This window comes from Podarcis filfolensis (genome assembly GCF_964270895.1).
Source record: "Podarcis filfolensis genome assembly, chromosome: 6".
NCBI classification, from domain to species: domain Eukaryota; kingdom Metazoa; phylum Chordata; class Lepidosauria; order Squamata; family Lacertidae; genus Podarcis; species Podarcis filfolensis.
The window spans coordinates 68,928,767-68,953,163 of NC_139609.1; the positions used below are offsets into that span (position 1 = coordinate 68,928,767).

At 38.8% G+C, this 24,397-nt stretch overlaps 2 protein-coding genes across 22 annotated transcripts in view; one reads left to right on the forward strand and one right to left on the reverse strand.

Moving 5' to 3' along the window:
* RBM39 (RNA binding motif protein 39) overlaps positions 1-15,666 on the reverse strand; it is a 32,308-nt gene extending 16,642 nt beyond the window's left edge. The window contains exons 1-6 of one of the 20 annotated variants that reach the window (XM_083617726.1): positions 15,326-15,629; positions 10,172-10,234; positions 9,877-9,949; positions 8,376-8,425; positions 5,850-5,961; positions 223-420 (exon numbers count right to left, since the gene is read on the reverse strand). Coding sequence is in view for 9 of the 20 variants with exons in the window: in XM_083617719.1 (XP_083473845.1) it covers positions 8,376-8,425; positions 10,172-10,222 (101 nt within the window). In the remaining 11 variants the exon portion in view is untranslated. Of the gene's footprint in view, positions 1-222; positions 421-1,660; positions 5,788-5,849; positions 6,571-8,375; positions 9,950-10,171; positions 10,235-15,325 lie in introns of those variants that run through there. The other 19 variants (XM_083617728.1, XM_083617727.1, XM_083617725.1 and 16 more) reach the window with 19 other exon arrangements.
* A 305-nt stretch (positions 15,667-15,971) lies between these two features.
* Positions 15,972-24,397, forward strand: part of LOC310764230 (rho GTPase-activating protein 39-like) — a 101,596-nt gene continuing 93,170 nt past the window's right edge. For both annotated transcript variants that reach the window (XM_083617678.1, XM_083617679.1), the window contains exon 1: positions 15,972-16,003. In XM_083617678.1, coding sequence (XP_083473804.1) covers positions 15,987-16,003 — 17 coding nt within the window. In that variant the 5' untranslated portion in view covers positions 15,972-15,986. The remainder of the gene's footprint in view (positions 16,004-24,397) is intronic.

Sequence of the window (24,397 nt, forward strand, 5' to 3'; positions counted from 1 at the left end):
TTTATTTTAATTCTCTCTAAACCATTTATACAATAGTTAAAAGCAATGCACTGGGTATGTACAAGCCTTCAAGGTGACAGCACACATTCACAAGCATACCCTCAACCAGGATAAACATACGGGTACCTCACTCTTTAAAATATCTACCTTCCTCCTAGGAGGAGGAATATTTTATCAAACAGAAGACACAAAAATGTTTAAACTGCAGATAACTATACCTACCAAGTTCCTTTGGAGAAATGTCAGGTTCATAGTTGATTCTGAACTGTTCATTTAATGAGACTCTCTTTCCACTCTACTGCCTGCTCACGCTAGATATGTTCCAAATGGAGAAGGTCCCATTGGAGCAAGTAGCTTGGATCCCAGGTGCCCTTCTGCTAGCGGAAAGCCTCTTCCACTCACAGAAGGGCTGTTTCCGACCTAGCGGAAGAGCATTGCATGAGAAAAGCAACCCCAAATCCAAAGAATTGCTTCTGTTTGCATAAGCTATTTTCAAGACATTATTACGGCCCACTAGTTTATCCTACAGCTTCCTTATTCACTATTTCTCTCATACTGTAGGCACAGTATGCTACCTTGTGCTGCTGGGCTTGTGAGAAATATTTTACCATCACTTGCAAGAAAATTCAAACAGCACTAATACATTGTCTTCTTCCCCTCATTTATCTGGATCCAAGTCAATGATTTAGCCCCTTAAGAGTTATATATTCTAAACCATTTGCTGCTTTTAACAGAAATGCAAAGTATTTTTAAGAGGGGAAAAACCTACAGAAGTAACATAGGGACCCAAAGACAGGTTCAAATGTAAGAACATATACATACTGCATTACCCCAAAAGACATAATTAGTCTATATTAGGGTTTCTCCATGCTTAAAAGCAGGGACAAATAATGTTTCCACTGTAAAGAGGCAGACATGTACCAAGAACTAAGGAACTGGTTGCCTCTAAGTACACATCTCAGAACAGGAAGATATTATAAGAGCAGAACTGAGCTCACAATCCTTTCACATAAAAATTCATCCTTAATTCCCCTTAATTACTTTTTTCAGTAGCATAATATGGGGAGCCCTTTTGGTTTGCTGGTAAACAGTTGGAGTCAGAAACTGTTGCAGTTCTATTGCAAAAAATCCAGAGGTACTCCCTCCCGTGCCTCTGCTTTAAAGGATTTAGAGCATAAATGTTCACGAAACTCTATTTGTTGACCCTGGTTTATTAGAGTGGTGCATTTATTTTTTACTTAAGCTGTATTATCGTAACAAGAGTACTGAATTTCTTAAAAGTTGTTTAAGCTAACACCACCTGCCTATAATTTGCACTTTTCATTTCACATGGTTTATTGCATCCAGAGTATTCAACCTTGTTCAGGAGTAAGGTCACTAGCTAAACTGGACAACTGGAATTAATTCAAGAGTTAAGATCTCACTCAGATTCTATTCTAAACAAAGAGATTGAACGAATTCATAGTACTATTTGAATCAGTTACGTTTCTACCCCGTACATAGGAAGACAAGTAGGTTATGAATCAGATAGCTTCAGTGAGCAAAAACCAGGGCCTTGGTTTGTAATCACAAGGAGGACCATTTGTTTCTACTGTGATTTGTTAATTAAAATTCAAGAAATCCATAGGCTAAATAGTCAACTCAAACCTAAGGAGTTTACCTAGCATGATATTAGTGAGATATTATGGATGGTATTCCTCTTTGCAGTCAGATATCCTCAAGAAACATCCTTATAGAAAGCAATTCTTCTTTGATTCCCAGATGACTAAAACTGTCAATACAGGAATAACCAGATGAAATATTGCCAATATCCCCCTTCCCAAGGAAAATGTATAGATTTGAGACCTAATACCTAGGTAAGGAATTATTGCAACGTGTACATTTTCATATACCTGGAACCTACAAGCCCAGTAACTTAAGGCTGCCTGATAGTTATGATATGTGGGGGGGGGGTTTCTAGTTCGCCTTTTCTTTTAAGCTGTAAGACTCTTGTATCAGTTATGTACCAAACATGAATGTGGCAAGTAAAACATTTATGGGAACTACAAGAATTTTCCTACTGCAGGAATAAAAAGAAACTCTGAGAAGATACTGAAGTTCAAACTTGGACCTACAATTAATGTTCATATCATTATTATTAAATAACAAGTGTGACCAATTGTTTCTCCATTAAAATATAAAACATAGCATGTGAAATTTACCCAAGTTGAACATTAGGGTTTCAACTCCTTTCTACCACAAGTCAAATAATTTAAATTTCTAATAAATCTGTCACATCAAGAATGCATAATACATGCTTGCATATGCCATCAGGAGAAAGCTGCAGTTTACTCTCATAACAAAAGATTTCATCCCAGTACTGCCTACACTACAGGAATGAACTTCTGTAAAGAAAAGATAAGGGCTTTCTTAAATTGTCTTTCTTCCTTGTGGCAGCACATTGCGAACGCAACACACAGTTACAAGTTGCAGCTCAAGAACATGATTTTCATCCAACAAACAATTTGTTGGGTATATAGATAGGCTTATGGTTGCAGCAAATGTGCAAACCAACCCGCTTTTTATGTTGATGGCAATAACTCTACCTGTATCAAATGACCTGTTGGAACTTTGAGAGACTGGTATACTAGCAATAGCATTAAAAGTGGGCTGGTTTGTACACAGCACTAAAATATAGCTTAGTGCTACATGGGATAAGAATGAAAAAAGCTTCAGGTTCACAGACTCCCGTTCTAGTTAACAGTGATTTAAAATAAGCCAGCTTCATAACCCATGGTTTGAAATTAGCTCGCTCCGAGAAGTCAGAAATTATGGAAAGTGAACCAAAACACTGAGGAAATCTTTCTCCCAACTGCATGGAAGCAGAGGAACAAGAGACCTCAAAGCTTTACTCAGGCTCATTTCAATTCATACGTGTAAAACTAAACCGCTGTTGTGCGTGTACAAGTTGAATAAGAAAGTATTACTGAGCAGATTGCTCATTTCCAAATATTTTAATAGCTTGGGAACAGCAACGACCAATTAAGTGGAAGAGCTTCTTTCGAATCATGAGAATGAAGAAGCACTTCAGAAAACCTTATACACTATATGAGAAAAAATTAATGCTTGGAACTAGACAAAAAATCACTTTCATGCTGTGCATGGGAGGTCAGTGATAGTGCATCCTAAAGATTAACTATGAAGAATGTAATAAAATAAAACCACTTCATGTGCAGCATGCTGCCCCAAACTGAATATAAATAAAAATGTAATAAATGGGCACCAGTCATGCCTAATACAGGCTTCAAATCATCTTCATTTCTTAACAGCATGCCAGTAATACAAAATGCTCTACAACACAGTACATATGTACATACATACATAATCAGGCTACTATAATGAAGCAGACAAACTGGTAAAAAGGTATGTTCCTTCTAATCAACAATTCCTAACCAAGCTGGTGCAGCAATAAAACTGCTAGCACATTTGCAAAGCTAAGCTGGGTCCAATATGGTTTCAAATTAGATGGAGCACCACCTGTTGAAATTCCTGCATTGCAGAGGGTTGGACTAGATGACTCATGGTCCCTTCTACAATTCTTTGATTCTATGAGTATGATCACCACTTTGGAGGATTTGCTTTATTATTATTTCTGCAGGAGTGTGTGTGTGTGTGTGTGTATCAAATTACACACTTTCCATGGGACTTGTAAGCTTGAGAGTTAGTGTGGTGTAACTGTTAAGAGTATCAGACTAGGACCTGAAACTTGAATGCCCACTTGGCTATGAAGCTTACTGGGTGACCATAGGCCGGCCACTGCCTCTTAGCCCAACCTACCTCACAGGGTTGTTGTGGGGAATAAATGAGGTGGGAGAGAGCTATGTACACCATCTTGAGCTCCTTAGAGAATAAGGTGTTCTAAATTGCAACAAATGATTAATGTATTTAACGTAAGCAGTAGTGCACACAGTGACAAAGGTTTTCTGGAAAACTAGGGTAATATGCATAGGTTAATTTTCCATTTCCACAAAAAAAAAAAATATTTATGCCCAGGAGCATGGGTGGTGGACAATCTAGCCTGTGGGCCAATCTTGTCCTGTCAGGAGGTTCAAGTTGGTCCATGAGGTCATTTTCCTGAAACCACACTGCCTGCCTATCAGCTGACAATAGTTGTGATGGCATCTAATGGGCTTGAGGATGGGGTTGATTTAACACATTCCTGTTCCGAGCAAGGAATGAATCTACAGCCAAAGCAGCAAGATTTAACCCCTACTTGTGAGCCGAAAATTGTGGGGGGGGGGCCCGCATTCCTGATTCTGGAAGGGTTTTGCATGGAACTCCCTGATAAAACAGAGCGGGGGATTTGTTTTAGCAGAAACCGCTTCCTGGGGTTTAGCCTTCCCAGAATGCAGGAAAATACTTTTTAATTTTAGCTGCACCTTTGGGACTTTAAAGCACTTTGCATCATTGTGACATCAAGTGGTTGATGGCTTCTGATAAAAATCTAGCTCACGGAGCCAAAAAGGTTCCTCAACACCTGCCCTAGAGAGTCATCTAATCATGTTTATTTTACTTGTATTTAGTAAACAAAAGGCAAAAATTCTGAAACTGCCAAGCATGCCTAATATTGTATTTGCAATTGATATCCATAATGAAAGAAAAGCTCTGGAACTTTTTCCACCCTACATAAAACCAAATAATGCTGTTTTCCTAATAAAATACATGCAGTCATCATGACTGTAAAAGCTTGTGCATTTGCTACGATTCTATTTTGCTTCAAGTTAAATTACAGCACACATCTGCAAGAAACTGAAAAGACTGGTATCAATAGGTAAGTAACATGTTTATTAGTCACCCGCCCAGAAAATTAACCTTAATCCAAATTGTATTTGTTGCAGTTAGTTTTTGCTTAGTTTATACTAAAATGTATCCTTTTTGCATATGGTAAATGGCTAACTGTTCATCAGAACATTATAGGCAACTGAGGTTTTGGTATAAGCAAAATCTGTGTTGTTTTATGCATATTGAATGTTTTGCACCATCCATTCTTCACTTTTAGGATCTTACCCCATATATACCCACTCAATTGCTTCAATTTGCAGAACTGGCACTGTTACAGGTGCCACGTAATACTCATTCCACACTTGTAGTAATCAATCTTTTAGTGGCAGCACCTACAGTTTGGAACTCCAGGCCTGACAGGTTCCTTCGTTGTATTCCTCTGTGCCTGCTTAAAGCATTTCTGTTTAGACAACTCTATCCATAAATGTAGAACCTACATGAGATTTCTGTCTTTTGGCTACTGTGGCTTTAATAATCTCTGAATGTTTAAATAACATGTTTTAAATAAAGGATTTTAATGTTGTATGTTAGGTAAAGTTACCCATGACTGTTAGGTCCAGTCGCAGACAACTCTGGGGTTGTGCGCTCATCTCGCTCTATAGGCCGAGGGAGCCGGCGTTTGTCCGCAGACAGCTTCCGGGTCATGTGGCCAGCATGACTAAGCCGTTTTGGGTGAACCAGAGCAGCACACGGAAATGGTGTTTACCTTCCCGCTGGTGCGTTACCTATTTATCTACTTGCACTGCATGCTTTCGAACTGCTAGGTGGGCAAGAAGTTCTCTTAAATTAATTTAAATAAACTTTTTTTGGCATAATGCTTTCACTAATCACTTTGTTATATTGTAGATCATTTCCCATCATTTTGGGCCTTTTAAGCTATGAATTAAGCAAAAGGTCAGGATTTTAAAGCCCTGAACAAACCAACAGGGTATGAAGTCTACACCTTTTAATGCACCCAGACAGGAAAAAACCTTCATGAAATTGTCCATGTCCATAAAAGTTTAGCTCAGGGATGGGGAACCTCTTACCCTCTTGGCATGGCCTATTGTCAGGGATGGAAGGTGTAGTCCAGCAACATCTGAAGGGCCACAGGTTCCCCATCCCAGATTTAGCCCATGAGATCAGTGAGGCTACATAAAACTACATTAAAAAAACAAAAACGTTTAGCACTTTTTCCCTGTTCACCCAATGGCTGACAGAACAAAGTCTCTTGTAAATTCTTGAGGGTGACAGGAGACGGCAGAACATTCCTCAACACCTAGGACAAGCAACAAAAAGCTAAGTTAACATCTTCCCACCAAGGTAACATTTAATAAAAAGGAGACTGTCCAGCCAGTTTTTTGTTGCCTGCTGTGGTTGTAAGACCATGAGTTTCAGGCTGCCTTGCAGTTAAGTTAGTACAGCAAAGGGCCCAAAAGGCTTTAATGAAATATTAACGCATATTTCCTCAAGTAAACTACTACAAAGGAATTAAAAAGGTTCTGAAAAGTAACTTACTGTGAGCTTTTGTAAAAAAAACATCCTTTTTGAGAGTAAATCCTCTTTCTTATCTCACTGACCTATGACATTATTAACTTTTCATACAACACCGTCAACCTATTATTGTGGCTTGCAGTCTTAAGATATGTACAAACAGGGGTTTTTCTCTAATAAAAGCAAGTCAGGAAGCCCACAATAGTATTATTCAGGGTATTTAAATTTTCACTTTGGGTGGTATCCAGTGGAGACTGTCAGCAGACAAAAGGGAATCTGTCAATGGAAGGGAGAGAAAAGTTTTATTAATCTCCCATTCCCCCTAAGGTACCCCACACACTATCTAAATCTGCTCCAGAAGGTTGGGGGAGCAGAAATAATTAAAAATAACCTTTCAACAGCTGATAGTCACCACTGGACACCATCCACTGAAAAAAATGGCCAACAAGGCTGGTAGAGAAGCTGGTTTCCTTCTAACACCATTACATTTGGATAAGAGAGAATACAGCATGACTCCTTCTTCTATGTACTGTGTTCCACTTTATAAAAGTAAAACCACCAGGGAAAGGAAATTAGAAGTTTCCACTATCAAATACTGCAAAGAGAAAGGAGCTATCTACCTTCCCAATACAAGCTGTCTTTACATGAACAAGGCAATCTACCTCAGATACTCCCCAAGTGTAATTTAGGAAGATGAGTCTTATTTCTATATTGTGCACATTTTTAAACATTAGTTTACTCCTCTCATTTCCACAAGAAGGGCCACATTCTGCACAGTAGCAAAAGACATGCTCTCAGAAGGCAAGAGTAGACTGTACTTTTCCAGTAGTGGTTTTTTGATGGGATAGCTCTGGGAAGAAACATATTCTTTTTAAGAACAAAGTTCAGTCTCTTGTGCTCTCTCGTCTCTCAGCAGTAAGTTTAAGTAAATGTTTAGTCACTGTTGATATTAATGAAACAAACCACTATCCAAAAAGGATCTGTTCAGCAGGGAGTGGGGAAAATGATTCTGTTTTCCACCACAGTAAAAGACTAGCATTTGAGTTTTTATTGCTCAGAAAAGCACAGCCCTATGCAAAGGCAGTTTTGCTTAAAGTGGTATTTTGTTGTTGTTTTTCTCAGCTAACCATTGCTAAAGAAAGGAACTGATGCCTCAGAAATTGACTGTTTTTTCCCCTGGAGATATTTAAAGAAAGGATATGCAAGTTGACCCCAAGATTCCCTTTTATTTAAAAGAAGCAGATCATCTCACTGGAAAACTATTTAATTTAGTTTTTAGAACTATTCCAGTTCTGTTTCATTAGCCCTCTCTGTTATATTAAAATATTTTGCTTCCATTTTCTAGAAGAGGAAAGAAACTAGTGGAAACCAGCAACTCTCACTGTGTTTCCAAATAGCTTATCAAGATACTGCCAAACACTGTTCTTTTGTCCTGCCACTATGAGGCATGACTGGCTGGAACTAGAGGCAAAGACTGTTCTGTGGTGACTCCAACCTTACAGAATTAGCTTAAAAGTCACCTTAAACCAACCCACACATACTTCTCAACATTCCAGAAAGATAGGTATTCTAGCCTAAATTAGTTCCAAGGTGCTTCAACAATACAAGTTCTTGTGACCCAAGATTCCACAGTCAAATTTATTCCATTTGGAAATTTACCTTAAAAAGTTCATACCAGATTCACTTGGGCTACAATCCCATGTCCACATATCTGGAAATAAGCACCAATGAACGCAATGGAACTTACTTCTGAGCAGACATATTATGCCATCAGTCTTTTAATGTACCTTTTAACTGTTTTTTTAAAAGTTAGATAAACTGTTACAAAAATCTAAAATTATGTATCTGTCATAGACTATATATTTAGCTGTATTTAATTTCTTTTGAAAGATGACCCGGCAGAAATTTTTGGAATTGAACAAGGATTCCAGTTGTCTCTTTCAAAAGTTGACGTTGGGAGTAAAATATTCTGTTTGCTTAAAAACTGAAGAACACTAATATTACTGAGGGAAGATGGCCTGGCTGCCAAAGAATGTTTCCTAGGAATAACGACAAATTCAGTAATACCAATGGATACTTACTTCTTGCTGCGCTCTTCATGGCCATTGGCACTGCTCAATTTGTTCTCATCCTAAGCAGGGTTGATAGAAGAACATCGTGAGGACGAAGTGGAAACATTTCAAGTGGTCAAAAGGGTAATGGGAATAGGGATAAGAAAATACAAAACAAAAATTTTAATACTAAAATTATTTTACATTTAATATGGAGTGCTACTAGTTAATGTAGACTTGTTTAACCACTTTGTTGCTTATAGTTAAGTCATACAATTACAAATACAAGAATTACTATTAAAAAATATATTTAAATCGTACAAGCTTCCTTACGTGACTTTAAAGTTATCCTGAAGTTTTCAGCACTCAAGTGGTTAAATAAATAAAATGTAAAAAGAAATTTCACGTTTAAAACATTTTCATGTACTATAATCCCTTTGACCAGTACCAAGGCTATATCTCTGCCTAAGCCCCAAGTGGCCATGCTAGCAGCCAGCCACTATCGATTTCCTGTGACCGATGCCAGTCCTGAGATCTTCGCCCATTTTCGTTGGAGGGTTGGGACTGTAAGAGCTTGATGCCACCTCTGTCACACATCTCGCCCTGAAGCAAACAGGGATTCACACTGCTTTAGTAACGTCGACTCCCAAGTCAGTCATCAATAATCCAACCAGTCCAGCCTAAATATTCCCTATTTCCATACCTGTTTACATGGAAAATATCCATGTTAAACTAGCACACAAGATTCTTAACATTACAAATTATGATTTGTTTCAAAATGTTACATAGCTAATAAATATTACATAAAACTACACATGAAAATTTAAAAGGTTACAAACACTTGTTCAAAACTCATACCGCATAGCTGTACTAAACATACTTCAAAATGAACTAATAGTTGCTGTTATGTTTATTGTAGTTATCACACCAGTTACACCATGAGTTCAACTGCTACATTACTTAATTTTTTGTATATAGATTTGTGAAGCCAGTGCTACTGCATGCATAATTTAATAGTTTCACCAATATCCAGTGAAAAACTAAATACATTTGCTGCCTGTTTAGATCTAGAAGCTAGGTATTAAATATTCAGAAATGTAGAAAATTATATCAAAGTTGCTAAATTAAATAAATAGAAGAGTACTCTTTCACAACGAACGGTAGACTGCAACAATATTTTGTTTTACTATTACTAAAATGTGAACTATTCAGGGATCCAAGAATTTTTGGAAAGGTCTTTCGCACAACAGTTAATTGCCTCCTGTTCTGTTAAAGATTAATCACCCGTCTATCTTTTTTTTTTTAAAAAAAGAGGTCACTCTTCTTCCATTAAGCAGTCTAAGTATTTGCTTGCCATGAACTTGGGGAAGAGATTATTCTTGGAACCCTGCTATTTGCCCAAACCACTGCATTCACCTTGTTGCTAATCCAAAATTGAGCTGGTAGTTTTTAGGAGTGTTTTCCGTTTGTTTGTTTTTTTTGTTTTTACCTAGGGGGACCACGGTACAGCGATACGTCACTCAATTACTACCTTATGATTGACAGTTCACACTGGAATCAAAGGTGAATTCATGGGAGTAGAGGTGAGATATCGTTAGGCAAGTCTACAAAGAGAGATAGATGGGCATTTATTCATCACGCTGAAGTGAAACTACTGCACAATATAATTACATTAACAGCATATAGTTACTCGTAAGATACACGTAACGCACGTCCAATAAGATAAATCATGAGGGCTCCGGGGATGTTAGTTTACAGTTCAGCAGTAGTTTCATGAATAATGCTAAATGAATAGTGATAAAGCCCTTATTAGCATATTTTCTCACCTTCTTATAAGGAGCTTCAAGCATTGCTTCAATATCAATATCATCAGCCATTTTTCACGACACCTAGAAAAAGGAAAAAGTTCCTTTAGTCAAGCATGTACTAATCCAGACTAGTTCAAAAATTAAGAGCTTGATGATTCTGATGGTGACAAAAGTTGCATCAGTCCACACTTCCAAATGATTCATAGATTTATATTCTGAACATTCTTGAAACTCTAGGTCAGTTTTGACATAACACTGCTAAAGTGAATGAACCAAGCTTCTTCGTACTTTTTACACCCTTTCTTCTTCCTCTAGTGCAAATGAAAGGTACCAGTGTCCACAAGCGTTCATTTCCATTTTTGATTAACATTAGCTTTTGTTTTACCAAACTCTGGACCAACTGTGATTAATTTTAACTATGGCTAATGGAAACAAGCCAACCTTAAACCATAGCAGGCTGGCTTTCATCAACTATAGATAAGATTTACCAGAGCTTAGGGTTCAAACATGCTAAACTGTAGTTCAGCTAAAATTCCAAGTGATAATTTATAATCTCCTAGGTGTAGCTATGCTGGAGGAGAGGGAAGTGTGTGAGCTCAAAGAGAGGCTAGGCTTAATCCTGTAACACTAAAGCACGGCTTCAGCATTATGCCTGCAAAAAGTCACCGTCTCTGGAAGCATGTACACATTCAGCCAAACACAAAACTACGCAGTTTTCCTATTATCCAGAGAAAAAGTAAACCCGGTTCCCATGTTTGTAAATTACTTTTGTAAATACCTACCCAACATACATAAACAGAAGCATATTTGCTAATAAAACATACTAAAATATCCCTTCTCCAAATAGCCATAATACGTTTTATTACTCCAGTAATACCTGTGTAATTAAAATAATAATTTGCTGAAAACCCCTCACCAAGTCATTTGACTTTCAAAATCAACAAACTATTATAATTCTCTGTTGGCTTTCTGACTAACAGAGGTAAAGATTTCTTAAAATAAATGTGATATTCAGCTCAGGTTACAGTTTCTCTCTCTCAATTTCTCTATCATGGAGAGCCCAGACTTTGTCAATGGGCAAGAACACAGATGCTGCAGGCTCCAAGCAACTGCTGAAAGCAAAACAAGCAAGAGCATTTCATACTCTTGTTAAACCAGATATGCACTAACATCAAACTTTTGGAACCAATTCAATTATCAATTCAATGTAACAAATAACAATAATCTAGAAATTCCAATTGTTTAACCACATTTTGAAAAATGAACTCTTGAAAATGCATATATGCATATACCCTCCCATAAAACTGTCCCTGGAATGCTCTAACATTTTTGGTTGAGCATTTTGTTACTGTAAATGCTGTTTGCTCAAGGTTAAAAGTTGACTGATGGAAAACATTTCCCTAAAATCAACAGTGGATACAGCTATGCAGAATTATAAAAGGGAAGCCATTTTGTGTTGTTGCCTTACCTCCAGGGTGTGGGAGAAACATCCCTGTGGTGAAAAAAAGCTCAATAGAGCTTCAGATTAGAAGTTCCTCCCGAATCTGATGATTTCCCATCACCTGAAATCTGCCATGAATCATTGACTCCTTGGGTCAAAAATTCGAAACAGATTAGTTAAACTATCCCAGAAAATATTTCGTATGGAATCAGCTGTTGCAGATTCCCCAATTGCAAGGTATCAGCAATCCTGAGCTTGTTATAATAAGGATTATGGGTAGATCTACTCTCTGAAGAATGGAGAAAAGACCCTCTTAAGAACATTAGAGGGTGGGCAGGGGAAGGACTAGACCATGTGAAAAATGAACATAATATTTTAGCTGCAGTTCATTTTCAGCTTTGTATTCTTGTTATTAAAAAAGTGTGATTCAACATTTTGTAGCTGCACTCATAACCTAGGTTTAACGTGGCATTTAGCTCCAAGCTTTCATATCTCAATTTCTAACACTGAACTTTTTTTATGACTGCTTTTATACAGCACAGTAATATTGTTTTAGGGGTTTCAAAGAGTGTTGAAAGCAACATAATAATTGCACTCACGTAATTACTCCCACTTGTGCAACAAAACTGCTCCCTCTCCTGTTCACACATGCAGACCCCCAAATCTCCTTCAGAAGGTGGGGGGGAAGCATTAGAAACTCAGAAATGTAAACTAATCACCAAATGCCATCTTAAACCTGGGTTATGGTCGCCACATAGGAATGTCTAGGTACCTTTTTTCCTGCAGTGAATTTTATTATTTTTGTTACTTTTTGTTCATTTCCCTTCTGTACTGCTTTATATTTTAAAGAAAAAAATCTCAAAGTGGTTTACAGCACATGAAAACATCAAATAAAATAGTTCAGAATAAAACAACTGAAGCTTCAAGGAAAGTATTTCAGATGCTTCCCTAAGGGATATTTTGCTTTCCCCATATTTATTTACCTACTTAATTTATATAGCTGCCCCAAAGCAGAAGCACTCCAGGAAGCCAGTGTTGTGTACTTGTTAGAGTGTTGGACTAGGATCCGGGAAATGAGGGTTCAAATCCCCATTCGTCATGAAGCTCACTAGGTGACCTTGGGCAAATCACAGCCTCTTAACCTACCTTACAGGGTTGTTGTAAGGATTAACTGAAGAGGGGTGAACCATGTACTCCTTGGAGAAAAGGGTGAGATATAAATGCAAAAAGCTCTTCTGCATACCTAGTAAAGAAAGCTGGAGGGGCCAGCCAGATGGAGATGTCAGTTGCCAGCCTGGCATCCAGAGATCTCCATATGGTCACAATTGGACCCATGCCAGTCGCAAAACGTGCCAGGGGTATTTCAAACACTGTTGGGGAGCCCTCAGAGCAAATCTGAAGGGCATGTGAGAAAGAAAGGGAGAGGAAGTTCCACTGCTTAAGTGTGAGAGTTCAGAGAATACAACACTGTGTTGATAACTAGTGAAGTTAAAGATAGTGGAGAGTACTAACTAATGTGTACAGTGATGTTAGTGCAAGCTTATCTGCTTTGCATTACTTCTGATTTCCAACAGGTATGTATTTTGCTTAGCATGTGTCGAGTTGGATGCATTTGGGAAAAGTGTCTTTCAAGTTTGCATTTATTAAAGATGTGCCAGTAAGTAAAATGGTAATGCCATGCCAGAAATACCCAATGTAGAACAAATAACATAAATTTTAAGATACTGTACACCAATTTCTTCTCTGTAAAGCAAACTCAGAAACATGAGAAAATCCCCAGAAGCAAAAAACATGCTGGCACAAGGGAAATTATTGTACGCAAAAAACAGGTTTGGCCAAAATTTAATCTATCCCAGTTTAAATTTGAAAAATGCACGAAACTCAAAAACCTAACTCTGACCGATCTTTTACTATAATTTAACAAAGCCAAACCACAAACTAAATTATTAGACAAACCTGAAATAGTGGAGGCAGGTAACTAAGATGAGGCTGAAAATACCTGGTGAAATCTTAATTAAGCCAAGAACTTACATTCTCTCTCTGCCTCCCATTACATTAACACCAATACAGTGCAGGAATAATACTGCCCAAAGGTTAGGCAAAGTTAATGATTGCTAGTGAGTATAGCTCATTGTTCAAACATAGCTGTTCTTGGGGACCCTTTTGGAAGACTGAAATATGATATAAAATAATTTAAATTTGCTAAAGAGATTTTGGATAGCCACAAGATGCAAAATATTACTGTCCGATTGTACAAGTTGGACATACAGGCATCCATATTAACTTAGGGCAGGTATGCCAAAATAAGTTGTATAATTAAGGGTTAAGAAACTGATTACACAAGTAATTCAAGATATTCAACTTTTAAAGAACGCTGCAATTTTCTAGCATTTCACATTTTTATTGAGACACATTTTGACATTGTCTAAAATTTGCTACATTAAGCATAACTTTTTCAAAACAAATAATCCTATTGAAAATGGAAACATAACATAAGCTTGTTAAAGTCAACGGTTTCAGTCCCTTAAAACTGAATCCAAGACCCTCTATCAAAAAACCAGTCAAATGTCTGTTTTCTTTCTTTGTAGAAGAGTGAACGATGATGTCAAGCATTATAAACGTGTCACAATAATGACTTTACATGCTTATGGAAAATTATGAGTAAGTGTGGCTATCCTAACAATAGCATAGCTATTTACTTTTCACTGAACATTAGAAACAATCTGCTTCATCCCTTGCTTGTGTGAAGTGTGGACTTTCAGACCAGAATCCAAATAACTGCTCAAGCCCAATGCAATGGGCTTGTACCAGTGCAGGGGCATGCCTATGGAGAATATATGTTAATCATTCTCAAATAAGTCTCATTATTTCAGTGGGTCTACTCTGAGTAGACCAATGTTAAGGAAGTGTTGGCATATGAATTTTCAGATGTGGTTTGAAGAGGCATAAACTACATAACAAAAAAATTGAATTATGATCTTATTCAATATAAAGGTTCTGTTTGGTTGCCAACTGATGGTTTAATAATTTAAGAATGATAAAATGGAAAACTTTACTTAAAATGAATCCATTTATCCTAATAGGATTCTAACTCTTAAACTTACAGGCTTTTCATGCTTTTGTAATTAAACAAACTACAAACTCTGCAGAAAAGGGGGAGTTCATTCCTCCTCCCAATATGCCTGGGGAGGGGGGGGGAATACAAAGAAAACAAGTTTTCCTACTCTCCTTCCAGCATGTATTACGTCGGCTTTTTATTAACTGCCCTTATTAGCTCATTGCATCAACCTTTCGTAAACACACAACACAAAGTTTTATGGCGCTTGGCACGAAAACATATGAACTAAAACGTGGCTAGAAATCTTGTGTTTTGGAAAGTGGTCCGATCACCCTGAAGTAAAGTCGATCGGGTCCATGAAAACCGACGTGTTAAGACTACAAGCCAATTCCTTATAACCAAGTCCCAGTCGACTTCCCCTTCCTACCCTCCCCCCACCCCGCAGCCACTGGCAACTCGTTGCGAAACAGAGGCGAATACCGTGCCTCAGAAAACCGAACACCGAGTCTGTCGGGCCGGGCTCGCACGCTTCCAGGGGGAAAGGGAACGAGACGGGCCCGCCACCTAGAAGGCCCAACGCAAAAGCAGGGCCTCCTCCGGGCCTTACGGAAAGCGCGCGGCCCCTCGAGTCGCCCCTCAAAAAGGAGGCCTTCAAAGAGACGGAGGCAGTTACCTGCGCTGCTGGGGGTCCCGCTTCTAGCTCAGGTGTCTGTGAGGAGGGCGGCTGCTGCAACTACCTCAGGCTCCGGATGTTTCGGGCGGTGGGGAAGTAGGCCCCCCAACGGCAAAATTGCCCCGTCAACGACGGGAAAGAGAGATGGGGAAAATCTAGGCCTCAAAATATATTTTACGGATAAGGCCAAAGCCGAGGAAGTTCCACAACGAGGAGATTCGGACTCGGCTCTAGCAGAAACGACTGCTCCCTGAAATGGCGCCCGCCGCGTCCTGCTGCTTGGAGGAGGGTCCGTGCTGGAGATATGGGGACACCCAGCGCTCTCCGCACGGGCTCTCGCGAGATCTCGGCACAAGAGGGCTGGATGCTGTGCAAATGGCGGGTGTCCGCCAAGCACATCTCGCGAGGAAAGGCGTCTCGCACAAACGCGCCTAGTAACTCGCGAGAGTAACGTGTTGTTTGTGTAGCCTCATTCAGAACCACCGTCTCCCTCAGGGGCCTAAGACTCTCGCGAGAACAGAAGGCTCTGCGAGCGTCACAATAAAAGGTTCAAAGGTTAAGTGCTGAGCCTATGGGTCAAAAAATAATCTCATTCCAGGCATAATTCTTTTGCAGTGCAATTCTAGGCATGTTTATTCAGAAGTAAGTATCAGTGAGTTCAATGGGGCTTACGCCCAGGTAAGTGGGCATATTATCGTAAGCTCAATAATTTAACTGCAAATTTAATTTTCCCTGACATTTCATTATACGTATGGGCTGCTAGTACCTTTGAAAGAGACCTATACTGATTAAGAACTATATTTACATATCAGGATTAAGTCCTTGAAGTCCAACATGTTATTACTTATTTGGACAGTGAAATGCAATATAATTATGAAAGTACACATACTTATATACTATAAATATTATAAGTTAAATGTGATAATGTTCATGCTGAGCTAAAGGTAAAGTTATAATAGCATTTTAAAAAGGGAATGTTTTGGTAGGCCATGTTGGCAACTCCCATAAAAGTGCCTTGTTCATTTGGTTTGTGCTGTAGCCTTATGAGGCTTTGCCATCGGGTGGGAAAAATATTGCGCCTGGGAAAGGGAAGTGGGAGTCAACAGACACTCAAGGAACAGTTTCGGAGAAAAGGCTTTTATTTCTACCATCCATGAACTGGTAGAAGGAGCAAGTGTGATAAGTCACAAAAAGCATGCACGAGTTCACAATCATGTGCACAAGCATATATACCCCTTCCAGATCCCTCCTCCTCCTTCCAGAGTCCTGCCCCATGAGTTCCTCTGAGCATGAACAGAAAGCTGTCTTGGGACTCTTGGTGCCCTTCCCAGGAAAGGGGGGGAATTTCAGAGTGTTCAGATATATTTCAATCTCTTGTTCTGGCATGGTTCCTGGACAGAAAGCAAGTTGCAATGTGGTTCTTTAGCAAGGCCAGAAGGCATGAGAAAGGCCTGAGAAACAATGGACTGTTCTCTACCTTTGTTACAGCAGAGCGGAATGTTTCTGATGCTTCGCTGCTGAGAAAATGATTTGAGCCTGCTTTGGTGGGGGGTGACTTCAGGCCTAGGTGTCTTCACCTTCCTTCAGTGCAATCAATATCATCCAATAAATCCCATGTTTACTTGACTTGTGTATATTATCTTCTGTTTAAAGAGGAGTTAATCTGCTAGTAGCACTTGATAAATCTTTTTTACAGCAGACCACGTATAATGATTATATTTTTTTTTTTTATAATATATTTATTGAAGTTTTCAAATAAAGCATATATTAGATAAGCACCACTTATCATTGTCCATTTAACATCTCTCAATTGTTACATGGGACTCCCCCACACCTCCCGCATACACTTACATCATTATTAAATTAATTTCAAACAAATTATCATTTAACTCATCTTAATTAATAATCTTAATTTGGTTTGACATATAATTCAGCCTTAAATCTAATTTAATGGTAGACAATTGTCTGCACTGGCATCCAATTCAGCACTCAGCCAAATTACAATATTTTTGTAAATAAATCTTAAATTTCCTCCAGTCTTCTTCCATCCTTTCTTCTCCCTGGTCTCGAATTCTGCCGGTCATCTCGGCTAATTGCATATAGTCCATCAGTTGCATCTGCCATTCTTCCACAGTGGGTAGCTCCTGAGTTTTCCAATTCTTGGCAATTAATATTCTTGCTGCTGTTGTTGCGTACAAAAAGAATGTTCTGTCCTTTTTTAACACACTCTGGCCGACAATACCCAGGAGAAAGGCCTCTGATTTCTTAGTAAAGGTGTATTTAAACACCTTTTTTAATTCATTATATATCTTCTCCCAAAAGGCCTTCACTCTAGGGCAGGTCCACCAGAGGTGAAAAAATGTTCCTTCATTTTCCTTACATTTCCAACATTTGCTATCAGACGAATGGTATATTTTAGCCAGTTTAACAGGGGTCATGTACCATCTATACATCATTTTCATCACATTTTCCTTCAACGCATTACATGCAGTGAAGTTCAGCCCAGAGGTCCACAACCTTTCCCAATCTTCAAACATAATATTATACCCAATATCCTGCGCCCATTTTATCATTGTTGATTTTACCATTTCGTCATGTGTGTTCCATTTCAGCAGCAAGTTATACATTCTTGAAAGTACCTTAGTCTTAGGTTCTAACAGTTCAGTTTCTAACTTTGACTTTTCCACTTGGAATCCTAGCTTTTTGTCATTTTTAAACACTTCTTTAATCTGAGCATAGTGTAACCAGTCTCGCACTTTGTCTCTCATCTTTTCTAAACTCTGCAATTTCCAGTTGTCACCATCCTTTTCTATTATCTCCCAATATTTTGGCCAGTTGGCCTCCATATTGGCTCTTTTCCGAGCCTTAGCCTCCAGGGGTGACAGCCACCTCGGAGTTTTATTCTCCAGTAAGTCTTTATATTTTGTCCAGACATTAAAAACTGATTTTCTGACAATATGGTTCTTGAAGGCCTTATTTATCTTAGCTTTATCATACCATAAATATGCATGCCATCCAAACGCATTATTAAAACCTTCCAAATCCAAGACATCCGTATCTTCAAGAAGTAACCAATCTTTTAACCAGCAGAAAGCTGCAGCTTCATAATACAACTTTAAATCTGGCAGGGCAAAGCCCCCTCTTTCTTTCGCATCTGTTAATATTTTAAATTTGATTCTGGGCTTTTTGCCCTGCCAGACAAATTTAGAAATATCTTTCTGCCACTTCCGGAAGCACTCTGTCTTGTCTACAATCTGCAGTGTCTGAAACAAAAATAACATTTTTGGCAATACATTCATCTTGATGGCAGCTATTCGGCCTAACAAAGAAAGTTTTAGTCTTGACCAACTATCCAAGTCTCTCTTAATCTCTGACCAACATTTTTCATAATTATCTTTAAATAAACTCAGATTTTTTGCTGTTATGTTTACCCCTAGGTATTTAACTTTTTTAACCACATTTAGTTCTGTCTCTTTCTGAAGCTGTTCCAACTCAATATCTGTCACGTTTTTCCCCAAAACTTTAGTTTTTTGCTTATTTAACTTAAATCCTGCCACTCGACCAAAGTTTTGAATCAGTTGTAGTACTCTTTTCAAACTAGACTCCGGCTCCTGTAATGTCAGAACTAGGTCATCTGCAAAAGCTTTAAGTTTATATTGTTTCGCTCCGACCTGAATCCCTTCCACCAACCGGTCCCCCCTAATCATATTCAGGAGCACTTCCAGAACCGAAATAAACAGTAATGGGGAAATCGGGCAGCCTTGTCGTGTACCTTTTTCAATTTTAAACTCTTCTGTAACCACATTGTTAACTATCAGTTTAGCCTTTTGTTCTGAATATATTGCCTCAATCCCGTTCTCAAACCCCCGTCCCACTCCCATTTCTTTTAAATTCCCCTTCATAAATTTCCAAGATATGTTGTCAAAGGCTTTCTCCGCGTCTATAAAAATTAAAACTGCTTTAGTGTTTATGTTTGTTTGTAAAAGTTCCAATATGTCTATGATGTTCCTTGTGTTAGTAAACATATGTCTGCCCGGGAGAAAGCCTGCCTGGTCTTTATGGATTATCTCACTTAAAACTTTCTTAAATCTTCGTGCCAAAACATCTGCAAATATTTTGTAATCCACATTTAAAAGGGAGATGGGACGGTAATTCTTGAGTTGTGTCTTTTCAGTTTCTGACTTTGGAATCAATGTGATAAATGCTTCTTTCCACGATTCAGGCGCCTTCTTCCCCTCCATTATTTCATTACTGACCTCCAACAAAGGTTGTATCAAATAATCCTTCAATGTCTTATAGTAGTTAGAGGTCAATCCATCTGGCCCTGGTGATTTGCCCTGTTTCAGACTCAGGATGGCCTGTTCAATCTCTTGTCGTGTTATTTTGCCATTTAAAATTGTTCTATTTTCTTCTGACAGCTTTGCTAATCCATTTCTCTCCAAAAATTGTGTAATCTCTATTTCATCTTGTGGCCCTTGAGTATATAACTTTTTAAAATACCTCTGGAAGCACTTTCTAATCTCTCCCGGGTTCTGAATGTTCCTTCCTTCAACCTCTAAGTTTGTTACTGTATTTAATCTTTGTCTCCTTTTCAACTGCCAAGCTAGCAGTTTCCCACATTTATTTGCCGATTCAAAAGTTTTTTGTTTCATTGTTTTAATCTTCCATTCTATTTCCTGATTTATCAGCTTGGAATATTGCGCCTGATAAAGTTTAATTTCTCTCAGAATCGGTTGGGACTTCGGGTTAGATCTTAACTTCTTCTCCGACTCTTTGATACTTTCCAGAATTTTATCTTTCTTTTCATTTTGCAGTCTTTTCTTTAAGGAATTCTGTTGAATCAAAAAACCTCTCATCACAGCTTTACTTGCATCCCAGATAGTTCTTTTTTCCACCGTAGTGTTCAAATTAATCTCAAAATAGTCCTTTAAGGTTTTTTGGGCCTTCTTTACAATTCTTTGGTCTCTAAACAGGCCATCATTCATCTTCCATCTAAAGGAGCCGATTGGGATCAATGTCATATCCATTCTCAAGGCGTTATGGTCGGAGCATGTTTTGGGGCAGATTTCCACCTTCCTCACCTTAGGTGCCAGACTTCTAGTTATCCATATTTGGTCGATTCGTGTCCAAGTCAGTTGAGCTTCAGAAAAGAATGTTCCTTCTCTTCCCAGGGGGTTTCTAACTCTCCAGATGTCAACCCAGTCCATATTGTCAGTCATTTCAAAAAAGGTCTTAGGTAGTCTTCCCTCTTTAGTAATGTTCTGGTTCTGTGACTTATCCATATTTGTTGATACGACCCCGTTCATGTCCCCCATCATGATGACGTTGTTGTAATCCAGATAATCCAGCATGGTCTCGTGCAACTTCTTATAAAAATCCGATTTTCCTTCATTTGGAGCATAAATTCCTAATATCAAAATTTTTTCTCCTTGATACTGTACTTCTATTGCGAGGATTCTTCCACTTTCATCTTTAAAGAGAAATTTTGGTGAAAGGCTCTCTTTTGCATAGATCACTACACCTCTCTTTTTAACTGTATCCGATGATATAAATTCTTGACCAAGCCTTTTATTTATTAACACCTTTCTATGGAGCCTAATCACATGTGTTTCTTGTAAGCATATAATGTCCAATTGTTCCTTTTTTAAAATATGAAAAATTTTAGACCTTTTTTCGGGACTGTTACAGCCATTTATGTTCCAGCTCAAAAGCTGCAGAGACATCCTGGATAGGTCTGGTTATTCTTTCTGGGGTGGTACCTTGTTCTCCGGTCCTTGAGGATCCGAGGGGGCGGGCTCCCCTGGAAGTTCTGGCGCTGGCAATCCAAGTCCTTTGTGGAGGTCTTCTCCGTGTGCTCCCAAAAACTTGTCTCTATCTTCCACTGTTTTGATTTTGATCTTTCTCCCTCTGTAGGTAAAGGATAATCCTTGTGGAAACTCCCACCTGAAGATAATTGCGTTGCTTCTCAGCAGTCTTGCCAATTCCGTGTAGTTAGATCTAAGGTCCAGCAACTGCTTAGGAATGTCCTTGTAGATTTCAATTCTCTTACCCAAAATGTCTAGTGACTTTTCGTAGTGCAGGCCCAAAATCTTGTCCCTTTCCTCCTTTGATCTCAGTGTTATCAAACAATCTCTGGGCTTCTCTGTCCTTCTGACTCTGCCAAGCCTGAAAGCAGATACAATTTTAAAGTCTTTTTCCTCTAACTTCCAAAACTTGGCAAATTCCTTAGTTAGAAATTCAATAAAATTATCTTCTTCCACCTCTGGTATTGACCGTATCCTCAAGTTGGTCTCCCTGTTTCGCAGTTCTGTCATCAAAAAGTAAATCTGATGTTCTCCAACTTGTTTGCTGAGTGGTCTTACTTCTTTCTCAAGTTCTTCCAATCTTTGACTAGTATCTTCAGCCAGTTTACGATTTTCACCTACAGCCTCCTTTAATTCTCCAATAGACTGGGCATTCTGTGCAACTTGTCCAGTCAGCTTATTCAAGCTTTCTGTGTTCTGTTCAATTTTAGCTGTATGCAAATCAGCCTTCTTGTCCAGAGCCTCCAGTTTCTCCAAAATTTTCTCCAAGACAGAGCTACTTGTCCCTGAAGCCATATCTCCCAGGTGCAGCTCCTCTGTCTCACCCTCCCCTGCCTGTATTAGGGAGGCCGCCTCTATGTCTGGAGGCAAAGTGGAAGGCAAGGCCGGCACAGAAGATCTACGCTGTGAGGCTGCAGATAAAGTTAGAGTTGTTTGTTTAGTCCTTCCTCTTCTCCTTGCGCCACTCATTCCAAAGTTATCTGTAATCCAAGGTCAATCCAAGTTGTTCCCATGAGAAAGCAGAGTCCCAGATACAATAGTCAAACAGAGGCCGGGAAAGGGAAAGTAAAACAAAGTCACTGCTATAAGTCCAAAATCCTCTAGAGGGAGCTTAATACGTCTTCAGGGAAAAGATCAAATCCAAGTTAAACTTATAAATTTAAATCCATGTCTATCGCCTCCACAATGTATTATTTTTAGCAGAGTAAAACTTAAAGCAAAACAGTGTTTCCTACAGTGCCTTGACTGCAACAGTTTCAAAGTATCCAGTTCCAACTCAGAATGTTTCAAAACCTGAATTCAATGTATCCAAAGTTGCAAACTGGTGCTCATCCAGGCAGCTCCAGCACCAGAGATTCTTATTTATTTTATAATCCACTGGTGCCACAGAAGAAGGATATCAATGCACCCCGAATATGACCAGCAAAAGTCAATAGCTCAAAGTCTTTCACTCAGAAAACTGCTTTAACAGGGTGCCAGCATTTAGTTAACGCATAACTTTTTGTCTCCACTCCTCCTGCTCTTTGCTTAAAGTTCAGTATAGCGGGAGATGGGCTTCCTGCTTATCCTCACTCCGTTTTCAGCCAGATTTCAACTTTTTAAAAAAGTTTTAAAAGTTTCATAAAGTTCTCAAAAAGTTTCAGAAAGTTGACAAAAGTTTCAGAAAGTTTTCAATGTCCAAATTTACTCACGGGTTGTAGTTTCCAAAGTTCAGAAAAGTTGCAGGAAGAAAGGACAGCGCTGACCGGCAACAGCAACGCGGCTTCACTTCGCTGTTTGCGCAACGACCCACAGCGCCGCTACCCCCTCCGCGATCCGGAGCCCCTTACGGGGTCCCTTCAGCGTTTTGGGGGCTGCTTCTGGCGCCCGCCGGGTCCCGAGACCACAGGCTTCTGCCACCTGTGGTTTTCCTGAATGGGTCTCCGCTTCGCCGTAGCGGACGACCCGTTTACAGCGGAGCTCCCTTCTCCTTACTCGGAGAAGGCAGCCATTACCGGTCGCGCCGCCTCCGGAAGCCCCTGATTATAATCAACTGATTGATTTAAAAATTGATGCTTTTTTCTGAGATGCTACAAAAATGACACCAAAAGGCAAAGACCAAACAGAACAGTTTTTGTTTATTTTGTTTACTACTTAAGAAGTTTTGCTTTGGACATATATATGTATCCAGAATTAAACTTATATGGATTTTAGCTTGCCACCACTGGCACTGCTCTTCCTGCACATCCTGGGTAAATGTTTAGGCATGATGCCATGATGGGGATAGGGGGGAAACAGAGATAGTCCACCAAATGGTCATCTTGGATCACCTGCTTTTCACAGAATTTGTGTATTTTCCAGAGCAGACTCCATAAAGAGAATGGCTAAGAACTAATGAAGAATGGGGACAGACTCCTTAGAGGAAAATTAAAAAGCATAGCAATAAACGTGAAGATGGGGAGAGGAATAAAGAGGAGTGGGCATTTGTTGGGACATCTGTTCTGGATTCTGCCAGAGATGTGTTCTGTTACAAACAGCTGCCACAACTAAATGCTAACACACGATCAACAGTTCATTAGGAGATGTGAAGTAACTCTATATAGGAAAATATGAAACAAATGTCACGTCCACACCATACATTGCACTTAAACCATCTTAAAAGTGGTTTACACATAGTATATGTAAAAATGTAATTCTATATAAATATTTCCGTTATTGCCTGATATACCTACTCAACTGTATTTAATGTTCTGTATTGAAATCCCAAACAAAAGACAATGGAAGTTAACTGAAAATCAAAATTATATTTAGCATTCACAAACTTCCTGAAATTCAAATGCTAGACATTCTCTTTTACACCACAATCCTAACCTTGTTTACTTAGAATTAATAAGGCTTACACCCAGGTAAGTAGGATTAGCATTGATGCCATAATAATTCTTACTTGGAGGTATGAGTCACATAATTAGTTTAGTAAACCTGGTAGCATGCCCAATAATGGCTGGTGAATCATTTTACTTCATAAATCTAAATTCTGTATTTTGTGTTTCCATTTTTTAGCAAGATTAATTAGACATATGTGGCAGAAGCTTTATCAGTCTCTCATATACAACATATTGATTAATATCATCAAAGTCATTAATTTAGGTAATTATAGCAGTCCAGGAACACTTAATGAAAATGTAGGAATAAATTAGAAAATAGAAAAACAGCGTAATGGTGGAGTGAAATGAGAAAAGGCTACAGATACTCAGAAGTTTATAAGATCTAGGGTATAATACTAATAATA